This window comes from Acanthochromis polyacanthus, chromosome 15, assembly GCF_021347895.1.
Source record: "Acanthochromis polyacanthus isolate Apoly-LR-REF ecotype Palm Island chromosome 15, KAUST_Apoly_ChrSc, whole genome shotgun sequence".
Classification (NCBI taxonomy): Eukaryota; Metazoa; Chordata; class Actinopteri; family Pomacentridae; genus Acanthochromis; species Acanthochromis polyacanthus.
The window spans coordinates 8,905,746-8,926,511 of record NC_067127.1 but is presented as its reverse complement, the minus strand read 5'-3'; the positions used below and the strand labels follow the sequence as shown (position 1 = coordinate 8,926,511).

Genomic DNA, 20,766 nt, shown 5'->3' with positions numbered 1-20,766 from the left:
AATTTAAAAGGATTCTGTGTTGGCTGCCTGGTGGTCAGCTGTTATGCTTCACACTGTCAATCACAGACAGATGCAGAGAGTCTTCTTCCTGATGGGGGCTTAGACAGCAGCAACACAGAAACAACCTGTTTAGAACAGCACGAACAGCAGGGTCTATATGGGGCCTTGAACAAATTTCTTCTCTACACTAATTAGTTATGAAATCAGTGCAATCTGAAAGGATTTTTTTGAGAGATGTTAATTAGTTTGCATAGAGTGTAAGACCAAAATACATGCTAATCTTTAAATATTCGTAAACACACCAAGTACAAACAAAAAGCAATGATGCATCTGCTCTCTATTTTTGCCTAATAACCAACACTGATGTCATACAAAACTATTTTACTGAGATAGATTCTAGATTTACTGAAGTCAAACACATCTTGGACAAGCAAAGCAAACCTCCTCAAACCTTTTCCTTGCATACCTTCCTTCCTTTTCACCCTCAAAAAGAGTTACATTTGTGCTTTTTTCCCACATGAACATCATATCCGATACAAGCTCTGACTGTCTGAAGTGTATCATATGCATGACATACTATTTTAGTTTTATCTTTTGTAATAGAAGAGTAGCATTTAATGTGCTGGTTGAAAAAGATTTTAGCATGAAATGATGTACTGTATTTTTGACTGAACATCATCAACAGAACACAGTGCAGTAAATAATCTTAAATGTTTTTTTAAAGCACCAAGTAAGACAGAAAACACGCAGAAGAGGTCATCAGAAACAAAACGACAAGTGAGTGAGCAGACTACAACACTGAACAAGTGTGCCGCAGATCTTAATCTACTTCATGGTTTATTCATATATGCAAATATAACAGTCCGACTTTGCCAGTCTGCCATTTCCCCCTAAGTAAGATGTGTAAAAATATTGAGTATATTTTGCTGTAGACAAACATTTTTAAAAGCTGTGCAGAGTGAGTTATTACAGTAGCAACAACAGAATAATTAATTACCATTTATTAATTAATAATTTTTTTCAGATTTTTTAAAAAAATTTTCTCTGATGTAGTTCAGCTATTCTATACACAGCAAGTTTGTCCATTTATCCATTCATTTACAAATAATGCATTTCCTGAATACACAACATCAACAAATATATATCCAAATGTAAATAAAAAATGTGAAATATATACATTGAGAACCAAACATCTCGACAATAAATATCAGGATTATTCATTATGTATATGCAAATATGTTTGGCATCTAGAAAAAATAGCATCAGTTTATAATAAAACAAGATAATATCAATGATAGAAGAGAACACAGTATGACACTAATCTAAAAAAAAAAAGAGTACAGTAGGATACAGACGAAAAGACAAACAGTTGCAATATTTAAGTGTTTCAGTGGTGCTCAGCTAACGTGCTGTATGTAACATCCACATCTTTAGCTTCAGCCTGTTGGAGAACAGAGGTGAATAGAAAAATTAGGAATGGAAAGCAAAAGAGGACATGAAAAAAAATTTCAAGCCTGACAGGAAAACTAAAGGGAATCCCCTGACATACTGGAAAAAAGAACAAAATGATTTGAAATGACTGAATGACTGGAAGTTAGAAGCAATGTGAACTTGGTTTCAGGTCTCTTAATATTTACCCTTTTTTTCTTTGGTTTCTTTGTGGTCACCACAGAGCTGTACATCACCTCCGCATCATTTTCAGGATTTGACTTCTGGGTAAGGACAGATGTGATAAAATGAACATTTCCCAGCTTTAATGCATTTGAAATGGTTTTACTCAAAGAACAAATTTTAATTTTGATAACAGGGTTACCCGAGGGGAGCTTTCTCTCGTGAATTCAAAATTGGAGTATGTTACATCCTCCTCTTGAGGCTGAGTTGAACGAGCAGACCTAGCAAACTGCCAGTTACAGAAGGAATGAACAGTTTACCTTATTTACATTAGTTCAAAAAACCCGTCAAAATCTCTGGAATCACCTCAAGCAAAACATGGTTTAGTGACCACATAATGTATCTGTTTCTGATAGTGGTTACTGCGCTCGATTATTAATCACGGAACATTATAGTATTATTCACTTTAAGAGGAATATTTAAGATCCATCTGTTGTGGTTTAGTCCTGATGCTAACTTGCTAAGAGACTATTTGTTCACAGAAAATGTTGAACTTGATTCCAAAGTAATGCTGCAGTTCCGGGTTACCTGGCTTGAAGTTTTTTTCTTGTTTACTGTAGAGTACATTATTTCCTCGTCTGCCTGTGTTGAAGAAACAGACCAGAGGTGAGGCTACCTTTGCGTACCTTCAGAAATGCATGAATTACAACACATCTGCAGTAGATTAAATAGCTCTCCACTGTTTACCTGGCTTGAAGTTTTTTTCTTGTCTGGTCTAGAGTACGTTACTTCCTCATCCGCCTGGAGTGAATAAGCAGACCAGAGGTCAAGCGACCTTTGCATAACTTCAGAAATCCATGAATTACAACACATCTGCAGTAGATCATTAAAAATAGCTCTACACTGTTTGATAAATTAGTCAACATAGAATCCTGTGCTGAAAGAGACAAAACAGATAAATCCTTTAGAATGTCGTCATAGAAGAAGCATTGGTTAAACTATCAATGCTCATCTCAGTTGAATTCAGTAAAGTGTTAAATATGAGGGAAAAAAAGACAAAATGAATAACACACCATTTCTGTGGATGATGAGTCTGCTTTGGTCTTCTCTATAATGAAACAAAATTGCTGTTACTGATTGACTGTGACAATGCACATCCGTCTGAACTTGAATTAAAATGATTATTGAATTAAAACAAATTTTGACACGGAAGTTCAGTCAGACTTACTGTGTCTTAACATAAACCAGACGATGAAAGCCACAATTGCAAAGAAAACCAACAAGCTCAGAGGAATGACGAGGCTTTTTAGGTCAACAGAAGTGCTGCAGCAAATATTTTGAGAACACAATTAAAATTAGTTAAATTTAATAAGTTATAATTCTATCTTTAAAACATTTATAAACACACTTTCTTAAAGCATCTTCTGACCCGTTCTGTCTATTTGTAGTGTCTCCATCACCAGTGCTGTCAGGAGGTTTGGCTGTAATTCAAAACAAGACAACTATTAGTAGAGGAATGTGACAATTACTATTCCCTATATTTCTTTGGGTACTACCAAAGCAAGTGGTTGTATTTTATATATGATTAGAATTTAGAATCACTTGGTGTGCTTACTCGTGGTGGGTTTCTCAGTAACAGTTACATGCACTGGCATCTGGAAGTTTCCTATGGCACACCAATACCAGCCACTGCTCTCTGCCTTCAGTTCACTCATAGTCACAGTGAAAACCTTTGAAGACCGTGCATCGATAGTCACTCTTGTTCCATCTATTGATCCAGATGATCCTGTGACACAGTTCTTTCCCAGCCTGCACCACCCCATTATTCCAGTGTTTCTGTAGTGACAGCTGATGGTTATGTTTTCTCCAATAATTCCTGTCACCTCCTGATGATCCACATAGAGACTGGGCGTACCTTGATGGAAAACAAAGAGAAAATCATTGGTTGCATAAAGACTTCACACTTATTTTACATCATAAACTTTGATTGGCAAAGTAACAGCAAAAATACAAACAGTCACTATTGCACATTTAAGACCTCATTTAGGGTTTGTCCTTCAAGTTTTTTATAATTAGTAAAGGTTCAAAAACAAGGGCACTTACTGGTGATTGACAGGTGAAAATAACGTCCGAAGTCTGAGTCTCCGTTAATCTCCACAATACACCAGTAATCAGTGTCGCTATTCGTCAGCCGTTTCACAGTCACAGTGAAAATTCTTTGGTTTTTGTCATCTGAGATGGAAAATTTTCCTGATCTATCTGGTTGATTTGTTTTAACTGCATCTGAGCAGGAACTCCAATAATATCCTTTACACAAGTATTTAACGTGGTTTATGTACGCTCTGTCATAGAGACAGGGGATGGTGACTGAGTCTCCAGCCTTCACTGATACTTCACTGACTGTAGTTAGGCAGCAAATTCCTGCAACAACAAACACAACATTTCAATCAAACACTCTCTAAAACCTGCATGTTTTGCATATGAAATCACTGATATTTTGCAATTTAAGAAATGAAACACTGACTGTTATGCACTAAAACACAGTCAAATTCACGTATGTGAAAACTTTGTTGGCAAAAAAACTGATTCTTAATCTGATTACTGGTTATTACAAAACATCATCTGACATTAGAAGTATGAAGATGAAGAAGCACATAAAGAGCCACTTTAAGATAAGCCATGACACTGACCTGTTAGTCCAGTGAGGACAAGAAGAGCGCTGAGATGAACAGCCATATCGATGTGAACTAAAACTGGTACACTACAAGACTGATTCTATGCTTCCTAATTTTTATAATTATGCAAACACGACCGCATTGCAATCACTTCCTCTTTTACAGGCTGTCTCTTTTCAAATGTCGGTTGATGAAGTAAATATTGCATGTACCCACACTGAAAGTTCCTGCTACATTCTGAACAATATCTGTCAAAACACTCTTGTAAAAACTAAAAATACTGGAAGTCATTGAGAAAAATAATTACAAAATGAGCACAGTGGTACAAATATGTTAAATCTGGAATGCTAACAGTGTTATTGTGTAAAAACTAACCAAGCATTTCCATTGATCAAGATCATCATCAGTGACAAGGTGTCAAGTCTTGAGTAAGTTGAGTAAAAACAAACTAATTACTGTGGTCCTTTCACAGCTGGTGTCGAGTTTGTGTGTTTCTTGCCAAAGATTGTCAGGACAGCTACAACAGTGACACAGAATTTCAGCTGAAATTTGAAACTGGAAGTTATTAGTACTGTTACAACATAGCACAATTTCATCAGGGAAGCTGCTCACGCTTAAACTCAGGATGCAGGAGATGACTTTCACTCTCCACTGATGTACATACAAGTGCTAATAATCAGTAAATAGTTGGTTTGCCTGATCAACCCTGTATTAAGCAATTAGAGTTCAGTTCTATGAGTAAGAAACTGTATTTCTGTAATCAGAAGTTCCACCCAGAAGGTAAACAGTCTTATCAGCACTGAATCACTTTGTTGTTGCCGAATTTACTTGTGGTTCTGTATGTTACTGTTTGTTGTGCATTATGGAAAGTATGTCTTGGACTGTGATTCATCAGGTTTGATAATCAGCACATCTGCCAGGTCATCCAGGTGCAGCACCTCAGTGTTGTAAGAGTGTTGGCTTGGATTCTACAAGACTGTTGGCAGTAAATGGAAGATATAAGTTCAGAAACAGAAAGACAATATGTTGCATCAGGCCATGTTTAGTACATAATACACACAATACATATGAATACAACCAGATGTATTGGAAAAGCCAGCTCTTTCTGTGAGATTGTTCGTTACATATGATACACACACATGCCACATCAACATTCTCAAAACTCTGAAAAGAACTCAGCATCACTAGGCTTGAGGGTCTGAGGAATTGCATGTATGTAAACCCCATGTGTGTATTCCTGCACTGATAGAAAGGCTTTCAGAACAATCTTCAACTTACTGCTGAAGGAGAAACCCTGCTTTTAAAAAAAAAACAGAAGCCTAATTTATGTAAGTAACTAAATATGTTTTTAGTGACTTCCTTGATGTGAGCTTTAAAAGATAATTCATCATCTCAGCAGATACCCAATTGCTTAAAACATGACTTGTGTTTTTAGATTTTGAGCTTCAATTATACAGCTAATTGTAAAATTTGGACAAGTTTTCATTTGCAATCTGGTGAAGAACAAGGTTGACCTAGATATAACAAAGGCAGAGGGCTGATCGAAACCTTTTGAAAGGCCAAAAGTCTGACTTTAAATTAGACAAAGCTTTGTCAGCAGAGGGCGCTGAACATACTAACAATGATACAGCATAACAACAAAAGGAGCTGTTTCTCACTACTGATCCCAGGGCATTCCATTACTGCACTGAGTCCATATAAACCCACAAATATGAGCTTTAGACCTAATAAATATTACAGTAAATCCAACATTCGTGTTGTCAGTGAAGGAAAATTTGTAGAAAGATCTGAAATGCACATAATGGTGGCAACTGAAAGGTAAAAAGACTCACCAACATCTGATCCTCCATTTTTATTTTTCTTACAACAAACCAGTAATGATCAGTGTATTTATCTGTCAGATTATTTTTAATGACTGGAACATGGTTATGTTTTGACTTCATATGAGCAAAACAGCAAACAATCAGGGAAGGAATATCTGGAGAAGTCATGCTGGCATCAGTGGTCTCAGTGAATGAACCCTTTCATTACCACAGAGGTTAATTCTAACTGGGAGCCTTTCTCATTTTTGACAGTGGTTCCTTTGATCCTTTGGAAAATCTCATCATTGCTTTCAGGGCTTTTAAATGAATTTTAGGCCCTTTAATACTGAGATCCCCGGGGACCCCCCAAAAACAAACTAATATAAGGCAAATATTTGACAAGAATCCAACACAACTAGATAGCTTCTCAGCTGTACAAGTGAGTGAGACTCTTACAGAGCTGCTATGTTCCAACCATAGACTGTATGAGAAAAATGTTAATCTGCACAAAGTGTAGGAAAACAAATTGCAACTTGTATCTCAAGCACAAACCACAATGATACACTATTTTAGTCTGAAACTATTTCATAGAAAGTAAACATTCAATTTGTTGGTTGATATATATATATATTTTCAAATGATGTACAATATTGCTGGTGTTGAACATTATTTTATTGACAATAGAGCACAGACAAAAATATTTATATGATGAGACTTCAAATTAGGACCCATTGCAAGCATAAATCCAATTTGAAAAATCCAATCTACTTACAACACAATGGAAGAATTTGATGCTTTTGCTGGTGCCCCCAGGAACCCCAATGCATTGTTATCTATATTATATATACAAATATATATTAAATTGTAAAGACAAAAATGGGGTAATGCTTGTTTAAAAATATTTAGCAACTATGTGAGAAGAAAAATGTAACAGCTTACAATAAACAGCTTACAATAAAAAGGAGAAGTGAAAAGTTATTATTTAGTGATTAACAGCAGAGACCACGGCATGACAACAATATAAAGAGTGCAATAAGATACAGGCAAAAGACAAACAGCTATAACATTTAAAGGTTTTGGTGGTGCACAGCTGCTTATGTGATATATGGAACATCCACATCTTTAGCTTCACCCTGCTGGAGAAATGAAGTAAACACAGAGATTAGAAAGGAAAAGCAAAGAAAGGCATAAAAATTCCTCAAACATGACATGAAGGCAGCCAAATTCAGTTTAATTCAAGGGAACTCCCATAACACACTGGAACAAAGAACAAAAATGACTTGAAATTAATACAAAACTGAAAGTTAGAAACAATGTGAGGTTGGTTTCAGATCTCTTAATATTTACCTTTTGTGCACTTTCTTTATGGCAGCTACAGAACTTCACATCACCTCCACATCACTTTCAGCATTTGACCTCTAGGTAAGTACAGATATGAAAAACATAATATTTTCCTGATCTGTTTAATTTGAAACAGTTTTTTAAAGTACAAATTTAGTGTTAGTATCTTCAGGTTACCTGAGGTGAATTTTCTCTAAAGCATTCAGCTTCAGAGTAGATGGCGTCCTCTTGAGTCTGTATTAAATGAGTAAACCAACTGTCACTTACAGAAAGACTAAATAGTTGAATTCAGTTCATCATAAGTATTCCTTTAACAATGAGCCCCTTTAGAAACAAACCCATCAAAATCTGTAGAATTACTGGAGGCAAAATATGGCCAAGTAATCACGATTTTTTTTTCTGATGACGGTTTTTGCACTCTACAATTAATGTTAAGAAAAATAACAAATTTCAGAACAATATTATTTTTCTCTTGAATTAGAATACTAAAGATCCATCTGTTATGGCATAGTCCTGCTGCTTACACACTGAGAGACTATTCATTCACTGAAAAGGTTCAACTTGATTTCTTAATAACACTGCAGTTTTAAGTTACCTGGCTGGACAGTTCATTATTGTGTTTGACTGTGGAGAATGTTATGCCCTCATCCACCTGTGGTGAAGGAGAAGACCAAAATCATGTCAGAAGACTTTCCGCAATTCTTCTTATAGATAACTTCAAAAATCCATCAGTTAGAATACAGCTACACGAGAAAAAATAATCCCAAAGCTATTTGTCACAGGAAATCAGAGACCCACGCAATGACAGAAAACACAGCGGACTAGATTTACGTGAAGGGAATTTACTACACAAAGAATAATTCGGATGGGGAACGTTGAATGTGAAAGGCACCAGGGGACTATCTAACAGCTGTACTGGGGCAATAGAGTTATAATACAAACAGGGAGCTAGAGTGACACTGGAGGTAGCTGGGTGAAATAAGCTATCCGACTGGATAGTGCAAGACCAAGATCCAGAAAGGCTACGAGAATCTAGAGGGGCCAAGCTATACAAAATTGCTGCAAGCAAATATTACAGATTAAACCTAGAGGGCAAATATACACTTCTCAGGAGGGGTACTGACCAAAACCAAGTATGACAAGACAAAGAACAATGACCTGGAGGGGCAGAGGGAGGAGACAAAACAGGTGGTAGGCAGGATAGTCCTCTGTGGAGATCTGTCTAGAGAGGGCATCAGGTTTAATGTTGTGGGAATGAGGACAGTAAGTCAGTGAGAAGTTGAATCTATCGAAGAACAGGCCTTGGCAAGAAATTAACCTCTTGGCAGTTTGGATATAGGCCAGGTTCTTATGGTCTCTCCAGATGATGAATGGCTGGTCTGCCCTCTCCAATCAGTGTCTCCACTTGTCCAAAGTGAGCTTAACTGCTAACAGCTCCTGGTTCACAGTGTTGTAATTCCACTCTGCAAGGAAGAGTCTTCTGGAGACAAAAGCACAAGGTTGAGATTGTTGTCACATTGGGATTGTTGAGACAGGACCGTTCTCACTTTGGTGTCAGAAGCATCTCAGCAAGGAGCTGAACAAGGATGAAGGCAGGAACAAAACAAAGTTTTAGATCTTGAAAGGTTTTGTGGGCTTCTGGGGTCCAAAGGAAAGGTTTGGAGGTGGAGGTCAGGGCAGTGAGAGGAGCGGCGACTTTACTGTACATGAGTCGACGGTAGAAGTTGGCAAACCTCAGGAAACGTTGTAGCTGCTTACGGTTCTAAGGTTGTGAACAGTCTTTGAGAGGCGTGAGTTTGCCAGATCAATCCTCAGCTCTTCCATGGAGATAATACGGCCTATAACAGAGACTGTTGGGGCATGGAATTCACACTTTTCAGTCTTGACGAAAAGCTTGTTCTTGAGCACCCTTTTCCAGGTCCAGGGATGAAGGTTCAGAGAAGAGCCGAGGTCCAGACAAGAGGCTGTCGGGTACAGTGTGAGGAACGTTTTCCAGGGAGCAGGGGGCAGAATGAAGCACAAAGCAGAAGGAAAGACAGATAAACTAGAACAAACAACAACTTAGCAGAAGGATTTGGTCCAAGCTGACTGAATGTTGTCTAATCATTGGTCCTGCGTTGAATGTTGAGATGAGCCCATTTTTTACGCCAAGCGGTGGTCATTTGTGGCAGGTGAGCCACTTCCTGGCACAGGTGTGCTCACTAGGCTGATTACCCGAGGGAAAAGGGGAAAGGCAGGAGATAAAGAGCTGCCAACTAAGCTAAAGTGAATGTGGAGGGTATGACTCTGTTTATAGACAGGCCTGTACTGACTAATGATCTATTTTTACATCCAGCAGATGAATTCTTTTGAAAGCAGTCGGAAATGAAACATTTGCGAAACTATCAATACTCATCTCAGATAAGCTCAGATAAGTAGTAAAAACTTGACAAAGAAATGACAAAATGCTCTCAATTACAGTGTCAGTATGGTGATTTGCAGGTGTGCTTATCGTGTTGAAGAGCTTAGCAGAAGACAACAGCCTCCTCTTCTGTCTGATTCACTTTCACAGTTCTTGTAGTATCACTGATCATGCAAGCAGGGAAATGAATGAATAACTTACCATTGTTCTGGATGATGATTCTGCTTTGGTCTGCTCTACAGGAAAACAAAACTGCTGTTACTGACTCACTGTGACAATGCACATTAATCTAAAGTGGAAGTAAAAATACTAAAGAATTACAAAGAATTTTGGCACATAAGAATAATCGCACTTACTGTATCTCAACATAAACCAGACGATCAAACTCACAATTACAATGAAGACCAACACACTCAGACGGATGATGAGGCTCTTTAGGCCAACACTGCGACAAACATTTCAAGAAGACAAAGAAAATTGGCAAAGTTTAATCAATTATGATAACATCTTTAAAACATTTATGAAGACGCTCCTTAGAAAGGATGTTTTCTTTGACCATGCAAAGACTTCTGACCTGTTCTGTCCATTTGTAACTGTGGTGATTGTTCCAACGTCAGTACTGTAAGAATTTGTGGCTATAATTCAAAACAAGACAACTATTAGTAGTGTGACAATTGTTATTCCTTATATCTGATGGGGTTCTACCAAAACATTTACAGATGATTGTAATGTATGTATGTTTAGAATTTAGAATCACTTGGTGTGCTTACTAGTGGTGGGTTTCTCAGTAACAGTTACATGCACTGGCATCTGGAAGTTTCCTATGGCACACCAATACCAGCCACTGCTCTCTGCCTTCAGTTCACTCATAGTCACAGTGAAAACCTTTGAAGACCGTGCATCAATAGTCACTCTTGTTCCATCTATTGATCCAGATGACCCTGTTACACAGTTCTTTCCCAGCCTGCACCACTTCATTATTCCGCTGTTTCTGTAGTGACAGTTGATGGTTATGTTTTCTCCAATAATTCCTGTCACCTCCTGATGATCCACATAGAGACTGGGCGTACCTTGATGGCAAACAAAGAGAAAATCATTGAGAGCCTAAGAACTTCGCATTTATTTAACATCACAAGTTTTGATTGGGAAAGTAACAGTAAAAATACAAACAGTCTCTGTTGCACATTTAAGACCTTATTTGGGATTTATCCTTCAATCATTTTTTTGCAGTTAATAAAAGATCAACAAGAAACACACTTACTGGTGATTGACAGGTGAAAATAATGTGCGATGTCTGAGCCTCCATTAATCTCCACAACACACCAGTAATCAGTGTCGCTATTCGTCAGCCGTTTCACAGTCACAGTGAAAATTCTTTGGTTTTTGTCATCTGAGATGGAAAATTTTCCTGATCTATCTGATTGATTTGTTTTAACTGCATATGAGCAGGAACTCCAATAATATCCTTCACACAAGTATTTAACGTGGTTTATGTACGCTCTGTCATAGAGACAGGGGATGGTGACTGAGTCTCCAGCCTTCACTGATACTTCACTGACTGTAGTTAGGCAGCAATTTCCTGCAACAACAAACACAACATTTCAATCAAACACTCTCTAAAACCTGCATGTTTTGCATTTGGTATCATTGATTTCTTCACAACTTCTGAAATATAACATTTATTGTCATATGTATGCAATGAGCCATGACACTGACCTGTTAGTCCAGTAAGGATAAGAAGAGCACTGAGATGAACAGCCATATTGATGTGAACTGAAACTGCTGCTTTACAAGACTGATCAGACATTTCCTAATTTTTCTCTTTATGCAAGCATGATTGCATTCACAGTAATTTTTACTCTTTCACTTTTCAAAAGCCCTAAATATTCATGCACTCACATTGACTAATGGCTAGTAAAATGTCTATTCTTTGGTGAGCTGGTGACTCTCCTGCTACATTCTTAGCAATATCTGGCAACCCACTTATGGAAAAACTGAAGATACTGGAAGTCACTGAGAAAAACATTTATACAATGAGTACAAAATGTCAAATCTGAAATGGCAAATGTGTTAATTTGTTTTAAAAAAGGATTTCCATTGATCAAGAACATCTTCAGTGACAAGATGGCATGTCTTGAGTGACTTGAGTAAAAGCCAACTAAATATGATGGCTCACTTTTTCTCACTCATACTGCTGTCTGTTCAAACAGCTGTTGCTGTGACACAAACAACACATCTTTACCACCAGAGTCCACAGCTAATGTCAATGCAGTGTTGTCAAGTTTGTGTGTTGCAAAAGGTTTACATCACAGCTACAACAGTGCCACAGAATTTCAGCTGAAATTTCAAAACTGAGGTAAAAGTAAACTAGAAGTTATTAGTACTGTTTTAACATAGTGCAAGTTCACCAGGGAAGCTGTCCACCCTTAAACTCAGCATGCTGTAATCATATGTTTCACCCAGTAGGTAAACAGTCTTATCACCACTGAAGCACTTCGTTGTTGCAGAATTTACTTGTGGTTCTGTATGTTACTGTTCGTTGTGTATTATGGAAAATATGCCTTGTGCTGTCACTCATCAGCGAGGAGTGCTGAGAAACAAAGCAAACTTCCTCAAACCGTTTCATTGCAAACCTTGCTTCCTTCGCCCACTCACTTACACCATGTCCGATATGAGCTAAGACTGCATGTTATGTCGCGTATGAGACACTATTTAAGTCTGAAGTTATTTCATAAATGATAAACATTCAATTTGCTGGTTGATAATTTTTTTTCATGAAATGATGCGCCATATTGCTGGTGCTGAACATCATTTTATTGTCAAGAGAGCACAGACGTCAAATTAGGACCGATTGCAAGCATAAATTCAATTTTTAAAAAAAAAATCCCATCGACCTACAATGTATTGGAAGAACTGGATGCTTTTGGCTGGTGCCCCAAGGGACCCAATACATTGCCATCTATAGTATAAAATATATATATATATATATATATATATATACATATGTATATATAAAATTATAAAGACAAAACAGGTCAGTGCTTCTTTAGAAATCTTTGGCAACTATGTGAAGAAAAAAAATGTAATAGCTCAAAATAAAAAAGGAGAAGTGAATAGTTATTGTCCAGTTGTTAACAGCATAGTATGTATGTTTAGAATTTAGAATCACTTAGAGGACTTACTTCTGAAGTGGTTTCCAGTAACAGTTACATGCACTGGCATTTGGAAGTTTCCTATGGCACACCAATACCAGCCACTGCTCTCTGCCTTCAGTTCACTCATAGTCACAGTGAAAACCTTTGAAGACCGTGCATCGATAGTCACTCTAGTTCCATCTATTGATCCAGATGACCCTGTTACACAGTTCTTTCCCAGCCTGCACCACCCCATTATTCCAGTGTTTCTGTAGTGACAGTTGATGGTTATGTTTTCTCCAATAATTCCTGTCACCTCCTGACGATCCACATAGAGACTGGGCGTACCTTGATGGCAAACAAAGAGAAATCATTGGTTGCATAAAGACTTCACACTTATTTTACATCATAAACTTTGATTGGCAAAGTAACAGTAAAAATACAAACAGTTGCTATTGCACATTTAAGACCTTATTTAGGGTTTGTCCTTCAAGTTTTTTATAATTAGTAAAGGTTCAAAAACAAGGGCACTTACTGGTGATTGACAGGTGAAAATAATGTGCGATGTCTGAGCCTCCGTTAATCTCCACAACATACCAGTAATCAGTGTCGCTATTCGTCAGCCGTTTCACAGTCACAGTGAAAATTCTTTGGTTTTTGTCATCTGAGATGGAAAATTTTCCTGATCTATCTGGTTGATTTGTTTTAACTGCATATGAGCAGGAACTCCAATAATATCCTTCACACAAGTATTTAACGTGGTTTATGTACGCTCTGTCATAGAGACAGGGGATGGTGACTGAGTCTCCAGCCTTCACTGATACTTCACTGACTGTGGTTAGGCAGCAAATTCCTGCAACAACAAACAACATTTCAATGCAGACACTCTCTAAAACCTGCATGTTTTGTATATAAAGTCACTGATATCTTCACAACTTCTGAAAAATAACATTTATTGTCATATATATGCAATGACCCACGACACTGACCTGCTAGTCCGGTGAGAATAAGAACAGTGCTAAGATGAACAGCCATATCGATGTGAACTTGAACTGCTGCACTACAAGACTTATTCTACACTTCCTAATTTTTGTAATTATGCAAACACGGCCACGTGCAGTCATTCTTCCTCCTCTCCAAAAGTCCTAAATATTAATATATCCAAATTGACTAATGGCTAGTAAAATATTTATTCTTTGGTGAGCTGGTGACTCTCCTGCTACGTTCTTAGCAATATCTGGCAACCCACTTATGGAAAAACTGAAGGTACTGGAAGTGACTGAGAAAATACTTATAGAATGAGTAAAAAATGTCTTAAATCTGAAATGGCAAATGTGTTCATCTCTAACAAAAAAAAGGATTTCCACTGATTAAGAACATCTTCAGATGTCTTTAAGGTGTCAAGTCTTGAGTAACTTCAGTAAAAGCCAGTTCCTTACTTAGGCTCATTCACAGCTGGCGTCAATGCAGTGTTGTCAAGTTTGTGTTTCCTGCAAAAGGGAAACAGTGCCACAGAATTTCCGTAGGAATTTCCAGAGGTAAATGAAAACTGGAAGTTATTAGTACTACAACATAGTGCAAGTTCATTAGGGAAGCTGTCTCATTTACTCCACTCTTAAACACAACATACAGGAAACAATTTTTACTCTCCATTGCTATACATACAAATGCTAATAATCAATAACCTGAACAGTTGGATTGCCTGATCAGCCTTGTAGGAAGCAATTAGAGTTCAGTTCTATGAGTAAGAAACGGTCTTTCTGTAATCAGATGTTTCACCCAGAAGGTGAACATCTTATCCCCACTGAAGCCCTTTGTTGTTGCTGAATTTACTTGTGGTTCTGTATGTTACTGTTTGTTGTGTATTATGGAAGATATATTTTGGACTGTGATTGATCAGGTTTGATAATCAGCACATCTGCCAGGTCATCCAGGTGCAGCACCTCAGTGTTGTAAGAGTGTTGGCTTAGATTCTACAAGACTGTTGGCAATAAATGGATGGTTTAAAAACAGGAACAAACAATATGAAGCACAAGGCAAATTTTAATAAGGAAATATACACTAATTAATCAGATGTTTTTACAAATCCAGTTATTCCTGTTAGTATGAGCATATTTGCATATGACACACACATTATTTAAGATAAGATAAGATAAGATAGACTTTATTAATCTCACAAAGGAGAAATTTAACATTACAGGGCTCTTAGAAACAAAAAACAGAGGAGTGCAAAAGTCACGAAAGTGCAAGAACAAGATAATAAATATTTACTTACAGATATGAACTTTAGGCCTAATAAACATTACAGTGAACAGCAAATCCAACATTCATGTTGTCAGTGAAGGAAAATTTGTAGAAAAGATCAGAAATACATTTCGTGATGTTATCAACTCTGGCAAATGAAATGAATAAAGACTCCACTAACAAACAGCAGTAATAATCAGTGTCTTCATCTGCCAGATTATTTTTAGTGACATGTACATGGCTTGTTTTAACTTCATGTGCGCAAAAGGTCAAACAATATCCTATATGTAAGTACATCACATGAGATCTGTATTGTGGGTAATGATTGCATTGAGATTGAACCTCTACAACATTTTAATCACTGTAGTTATTTCCTGCAAAATAAAACAAACAAAACAACATAAAAAAACCCATATAGAATGACACACACTAACCTGACCTGCCTATTGAAGATAGTTATATTTATTGTTTCGAATAGCATAGAGATCGTTATGCTAAGTGATGACTTCACAAAGGGCCTCCAGATTATATACAACAGAACAAAACATCACATAAGGCTCAATGCATTTGCAATGCTACTACATTTTGCAAATATTCAAATAGTTGTGGCTTGTAAAATCTCTCTTTCTCCTCGCTCTCGGTTCTTGAGGAACTGCAATGTGCTTGTGGTTTTTTTTTTGCACAGTAAGTTACTGAAACTTTAGAAATACCAGTGTTACATGAGTGTTGAAATTATAATACAAACATGTACAGTACACTACAAATGTCCTGTTTCTCTTCACGGGAAATGGTAACACTCACACACCCAAACACGTCTGTCACACTGTTCAGCACAATGATAGAGTTTTGTTCCGTGGGTCATTGTATCTGCTGTTTCTCAACTATGTCTCTAAAACCTACTGCTGAATTGATTCATCTATCAAATTTAATTGAAGATACAACTACTATGTGCACATTACAATGACTCCATCTGTGTTGTAAACTTTCTGGGTTGATGTCCCCTCATCCCATTTTGCTCATTAAGGCTCGTCATGTTTTATGGTGCTGTAGATCACACTTCTATCAGCTGGTTCAGCCTAAGGAAGAAAACAAGCCCTGATAAGTGACACTGAAAATCTATCAATTAATCAGAACAACACTACTAAGTACCATAATGTGTGTCATTGACGGATAACCAAGATATTTTGGGGTCTGTATGAACTGAAATTTAATCATGTACCATTTGTTGCATGCTATCTTTCAGGACAATGGTGCTGTATGTCACATTCTCCACAGGAATGCAGTCCTGCTGGATGAGATATGGTGAGAATATGAAAAAATAATCTATGGGGAAATAAATTCTTCAGCACAGTTTTCCTTATATAGAGTGTTCACCTTTGTCTTGGCTCCTGCATGCTGGTTATGAACAATGGTAGTGTAAGTCACATCAGAATCAGGATAGTCCTATGAGGAATAAATTACAATTATAACAATAAATAGACAATATGTTCAATTTATTTGCTTGCTCCTCCCGTCGAAGTGAGGATTGGTTTGTTTAATTTGAAAATCACTGGGGTATGTAAATGCTATACTGAATACTGACAAACTCTAGGTATCTCCAGCAGCACTAGCATAAAATCTTTGCAAACTCTGCTTAAATGTATTTGTATGTTTATAACCTGGACTTCTATTCAAGACCACAGTTTTTTCCTGTTTGGGCCTGTCTATTTTTTACCCTACTTCACAATTTATTTCCATGGTCATGCACTACTTAATGCACAAGCATGTGCTGTATTTTTATTTGTAGGTTTTTGAACAGGTATCAAATAACCACTTGAAATCAATTGCAAAACCTTTTATCCTTAATTTGCCGTAACCCTACAAGGAAATAGATCACATCTAGCCATAAAGCTGCTAATTAATCATCCAATTAGTTTAAAGCTGACAAATGACTGTGTAAAATAAATAAACAGAAAGGCTATAATTGCTAAATTGATGTGCAACCATTTTTGTTCAACTCTTTAACTTAGTGGTGAAAGTTTTCACTTTAATCACATCTTGACTGCTTAGTTGTAAATCCATTGTGGTGCTGTGCAGAGACGTTATGAAAATTGTATCATCTGTCTAAATGCTTACAAATCTGACTGATATGTACCTCAGGCTGCTTGGAAAGAGGTAAACTTGCAAATAACAATTCGGCAAATGTTTCAAATGTAGCAGAAAAGACCATTTACACTTAAAATGTTTGATAATATTCATGAATTTGAATCCTTATGCTGGTCTGTATCAATCCAATTACAATGCTCAGCACCTGATGAGTCTAAAGTGTTCAGATGACAGAAAAATGTCTTCATTCTTTAATTTCATCAACGTAATTCAACATATTCCCAGAGTGTGCAGCTGATGTCAATCTACGAATTTGTAATCAGCAACTTATACTACATTGTACACCTGATTAGTCAAGTTATTTAATGATGTTTACTTCTTCCGTTTTATCAGCAGAACATATATGTAGTATTGTAAAATATTTACCAAGAAAAGAGGAAATATGCAATTGATGATGATGATGATGAATATTATCTCTATTACAAAACAAACAGACATCACTCACCACATTGATGTCCCCTACTTCAGGTTTGCTTTTATCTGAAACATATACATTTTTGAAAAAGAGATTAAAAAACATATATATATTTTTAAAGTGAATTTGTTTTAGCAGAGTTTAAAGTTGACTTACTACGCATGATCATCCTGCATCCAAAACAAGCGGCAGGTACAACTACCAGTGCCAAGAACAGGGTGGTAGTGACAGCTATTACTATTGTGACACTAGAAGACAGAGATATGCAGATGTGTCAAATATTCAAGTGTATTTAATAAAACACTCCTTGTACAAGTCATAATGCTATCAGAAATGAACTCCTTTTTGCTTATATAATTCTTATATACTAAAAAAATAATAATAAATGCCATCATCTCTCATCTATGTGTTACAGAGAATTTGAGTTCAACGGATTAAAAAAAAAAAATCTATTTTCAAGACTGATGTGGAAGAAAAATCTCTCAAGCCCAAATTTGTCCTCTGGTGTTTTTTTTTTTTAAAGATACTTTATGTGGATCACATCAGATAAAAACTCTGATAGTGGAGAGGGGAGGACATGCAGAAATCAGACCTGAACCTACTAAGTTGTAGAAGTGAAAGAAATTAGAGTACAGACCTCTGGTGTTCATCTTGGGAACTACCACTACCTGTTCCGTTCACGGTGGCGTTTGCAGCTGGAGCTTTATGTGTTTCAGTACTTGTGAGCAAGAAGGAAGTCTGGTGAGTGGTTGAAGGCGTCCCTGTGGGGTTTATTAATGTAGCAAGTCATGTAAATTAATTTTGTACATCATATTGGTCTACTATTGCTTTTTGTGGATTATATTACAGTTAGTGAGCAGGCTGTATATTACAAGATTTGGAATCATTTTTTAATTTCATCTCAAATCATTTCATAAAAAGTTTCTAACTTAAGAAGATTAAAATGAATGAGTTAGATTAGTATCTTACCTGTTGTGTTGGGAATCAGTATAGCTGCAGTAGTTGAGGGTAATTCATGAACAGTTAGATGCACTGGCATCTGTAGGTCTTCACTGGCACACCAATACCAGCCACTGCTCTTAGTCCTCAGCTTACTCATTGTCACATTGAAAACATTAGGGACACTTGCATTGATTTCCAGAGTTGTTCCATCTATGCATCCAGTTTGAGCTGTTACACAGCTGCTGCCCAGTCTGCACCACCGTGTTACCTCTGGATAATTATAGTGGCATAGAACAGTCACACTTCCCCCTTCATGTCCTGTAATTTTTTCCTTTTGGTTCACATACAGACTTGGTGTAACTTGAAAAAAAAACACAAAATAAAGCATAATCTGACTGTATTTTAAACACAGGAAAATCTTTTATCTTTTTCTAACAGGTATTTAAAAGAAAGTATTGTTTGAAACATTAAAGGGTTTTACCTGTGGTAACTGACAGCTCAAAACGCTGATGAACATCTGCTAGAAGTCCACTTCTTTCCACAGCACACCAGAAAACCTTGTCTTCATCAGTCACATTATTAATAGTCACAGTGAAGATTCTTTGTATTGTGTCATCAGAGATGCAAAACCTTTCTGAGCAAGGTTGTTGGTTTGTTGTAATCACAATTTGGCAAAAAAGCCATGGATTTCCTTTACACAAGTATTTCACATGGTCCTCATATTTCTGCTCATAGAGACAAGGGACAGAAATGGAATCTCCGGCCTTCACTGGCACTTTATTCACTGTAGTAATTTCACAGTGAATTCCTGACAAAGCAATAGCAGACAGGTGATTTGCAGTGATGCTCCTTAAATGCACTGTTACTATCATCCATAGGTCACTGCCACATAGCCAACATCTCTGTCACAGACTGTAAATTTCATCAAAACCCAGTATTAGTGATTAAAAATAGTGACTCATCACTTTAAATGCAACAGTTCATATTTTATGACTGAACAGCTCAGGGTTTAGCTCACTTACCCACAAGTCCAGCAAGAATTAGATAAGGAATATATAAAAAAGCCATGCTGGCATCAGTGGTTTCAGCAAATGAGCCCTTTCAGTATGACAGATGCTACTTCTAACCGGGTTGCTTCCTCTTTTTGGTTCCTTTTGTCCTGCTATAAATGCCGTTGTAGTTTTTCAGGCTTTCATTTACAAGACTATCAAAAGGTAATTTACATTATTATTCTTGGATAATGTTTAACACATAAGTTAAACATTATCCAAGACCTTTCATTATACTGTTAAACTTACATTTGCCTTATATTTCAATATAAAGCTGAAAAAGTACAATGTACAATACACAAACATCTATCTTATTAGAGTTGATCGTTTAGGTGTGATGTTGTACATTACATTTAATCTCATAAAGTTTAGCTTTGAATTCCAGTTGAAGTTGCTGGTACTACAGTAGCAGTAGGACCAGCTCAGTTCTAAACACCGCTAGATGGCACAGTGGATGTTTCACGCCTGAACAGACCAAACAAAATACTAATAACTAGTCAACCATGTCCCAGTGCTTTTCCTTGGAAATCAAGATAGGCTGTTGTTCCGACGAAGTTAGTTTTCCAGACATGCTAGCATTTGCATTTTATCTAGGATCAAACACTGACATAGAGTTCAACATACAGACAGATGCAAAATTTGACATGCCTCTTTTCATATGAAGTATTAATTATGAATTTGCAATTGATGTTTGGCTAAGGGCTCAAGCAAGCATCAATAAAAGCCTGACCTGACTGATGCAGGATTTTAAAGGCCAACGTGTCAATTTAAATGTATCAAAACTGAAAAAGTATACATATAAACATTTTTTGAGAAGGACTGAGGAGGACTGATTAGGTATTTTTGACAGTTAAAATAATCTGTCACCAAATCTGTTATAATTAATAATTTTAATGTGTTGATTTAAACAGTGTTTCAATTTATAAGCATTTATTTCAGTCCATACAATGCAAGTTACAGGAGATCATGTTCCAGCTACCTTTTGTCAAACTTGCAGTAAACTGTTT

General features: G+C 36.8%; 3 protein-coding genes across 5 annotated transcripts; all 3 read right to left on the bottom strand.

The window, feature by feature from the left end:
- Positions 1-820: 820 nt before the first annotated feature.
- LOC110945587 (polymeric immunoglobulin receptor-like) lies at positions 821-11,210 on the bottom strand. The gene is made up of 20 exons (XM_051960100.1): positions 11,092-11,210; positions 10,601-10,900; positions 10,405-10,465; positions 10,187-10,275; positions 10,032-10,066; positions 8,025-8,081; positions 7,607-7,663; positions 7,480-7,506; positions 4,499-4,523; positions 4,302-4,364; positions 3,715-4,032; positions 3,227-3,526; positions 3,041-3,092; positions 2,840-2,934; positions 2,685-2,719; positions 2,359-2,412; positions 2,200-2,253; positions 1,814-1,900; positions 1,638-1,712; positions 821-1,441 (listed from the first exon to the last, which is right to left on the bottom strand). The coding sequence occupies exons 2-20, from the start codon at positions 10,806-10,808 to the stop codon at positions 1,388-1,390; spliced, it is 1,746 nt and encodes a 581-aa protein (XP_051816060.1). The 5' UTR covers positions 10,809-10,900; positions 11,092-11,210; the 3' UTR covers positions 821-1,387.
- Positions 11,211-12,877: 1,667 nt separating this feature from the next.
- On the bottom strand, positions 12,878-13,836 carry LOC110945263 (polymeric immunoglobulin receptor-like). Its single transcript, XM_051960099.1, has 2 exons — positions 13,500-13,836; positions 12,878-13,312 (listed from the first exon to the last, which is right to left on the bottom strand). The coding sequence occupies exons 1-2, from the start codon at positions 13,834-13,836 to the stop codon at positions 12,996-12,998; spliced, it is 654 nt and encodes a 217-aa protein (XP_051816059.1). The 3' UTR covers positions 12,878-12,995.
- A 1,153-nt stretch (positions 13,837-14,989) lies between these two features.
- LOC127537604 (uncharacterized) lies at positions 14,990-20,704 on the bottom strand. Of its 3 annotated transcripts, XM_051960313.1 has the most exons (9): positions 19,733-20,704; positions 19,192-19,518; positions 18,738-19,070; positions 18,406-18,529; positions 17,925-18,016; positions 17,799-17,833; positions 16,583-16,651; positions 16,428-16,496; positions 14,990-16,284 (listed from the first exon to the last, which is right to left on the bottom strand). In XM_051960313.1, the coding sequence occupies exons 1-9, from the start codon at positions 19,776-19,778 to the stop codon at positions 16,228-16,230; spliced, it is 1,152 nt and encodes a 383-aa protein (XP_051816273.1). In that variant the 5' UTR covers positions 19,779-20,704; the 3' UTR covers positions 14,990-16,227. The 3 variants fall into 3 exon arrangements, with proteins under 3 accessions (XP_051816273.1, XP_051816271.1, XP_051816272.1); XM_051960311.1 differs by having other exon boundaries at positions 19,192-20,704; XM_051960312.1 differs by having other exon boundaries at positions 16,428-16,493; positions 19,192-20,704.
- Positions 20,705-20,766: the final 62 nt, after the last annotated feature.

Excerpts from the sequence above, each read along its gene's own strand:
- LOC110945263 (XM_051960099.1), bottom strand. The coding sequence starts at position 13,836 with ATGTTGTTTGTTGTTGCAGGAATTTGCTGCCTAACCACAGTCAGTGAA. Across the intron at positions 13,313-13,499 it reads TTTTCACCTGTCAATCACCA|GTACGCCCAGTCTCTATGTG; the intron begins GTAAGTGCCCTT and ends TTTGCCATCAAG.
- LOC127537604 (XM_051960311.1), bottom strand. The coding sequence starts at position 19,582 with ATGATAGTAACAGTGCATTTAAGGAGCATCACTGCAAATCACCTGTCT. Across the intron at positions 18,017-18,405 it reads TCCCAAGATGAACACCAGAG|TGTCACAATAGTAATAGCTG; the intron begins GTCTGTACTCTA and ends TCTGTCTTCTAG. Across the intron at positions 16,285-16,427 it reads AAGATAGCATGCAACAAATG|GCTGAACCAGCTGATAGAAG; the intron begins GTACATGATTAA and ends TTTCTTCCTTAG.
- LOC110945587 (XM_051960100.1), bottom strand. The coding sequence starts at position 10,808 with ATGAAGTGGTGCAGGCTGGGAAAGAACTGTGTAACAGGGTCATCTGGA. Across the intron at positions 2,935-3,040 it reads ACTACAAATAGACAGAACGG|CACTTCTGTTGACCTAAAAA; the intron begins GTCAGAAGATGC and ends TATTTGCTGCAG. Across the intron at positions 1,713-1,813 it reads CGAGAGAAAGCTCCCCTCGG|AAGTCAAATCCTGAAAATGA; the intron begins GTAACCCTGTTA and ends GTCCTTACCCAG.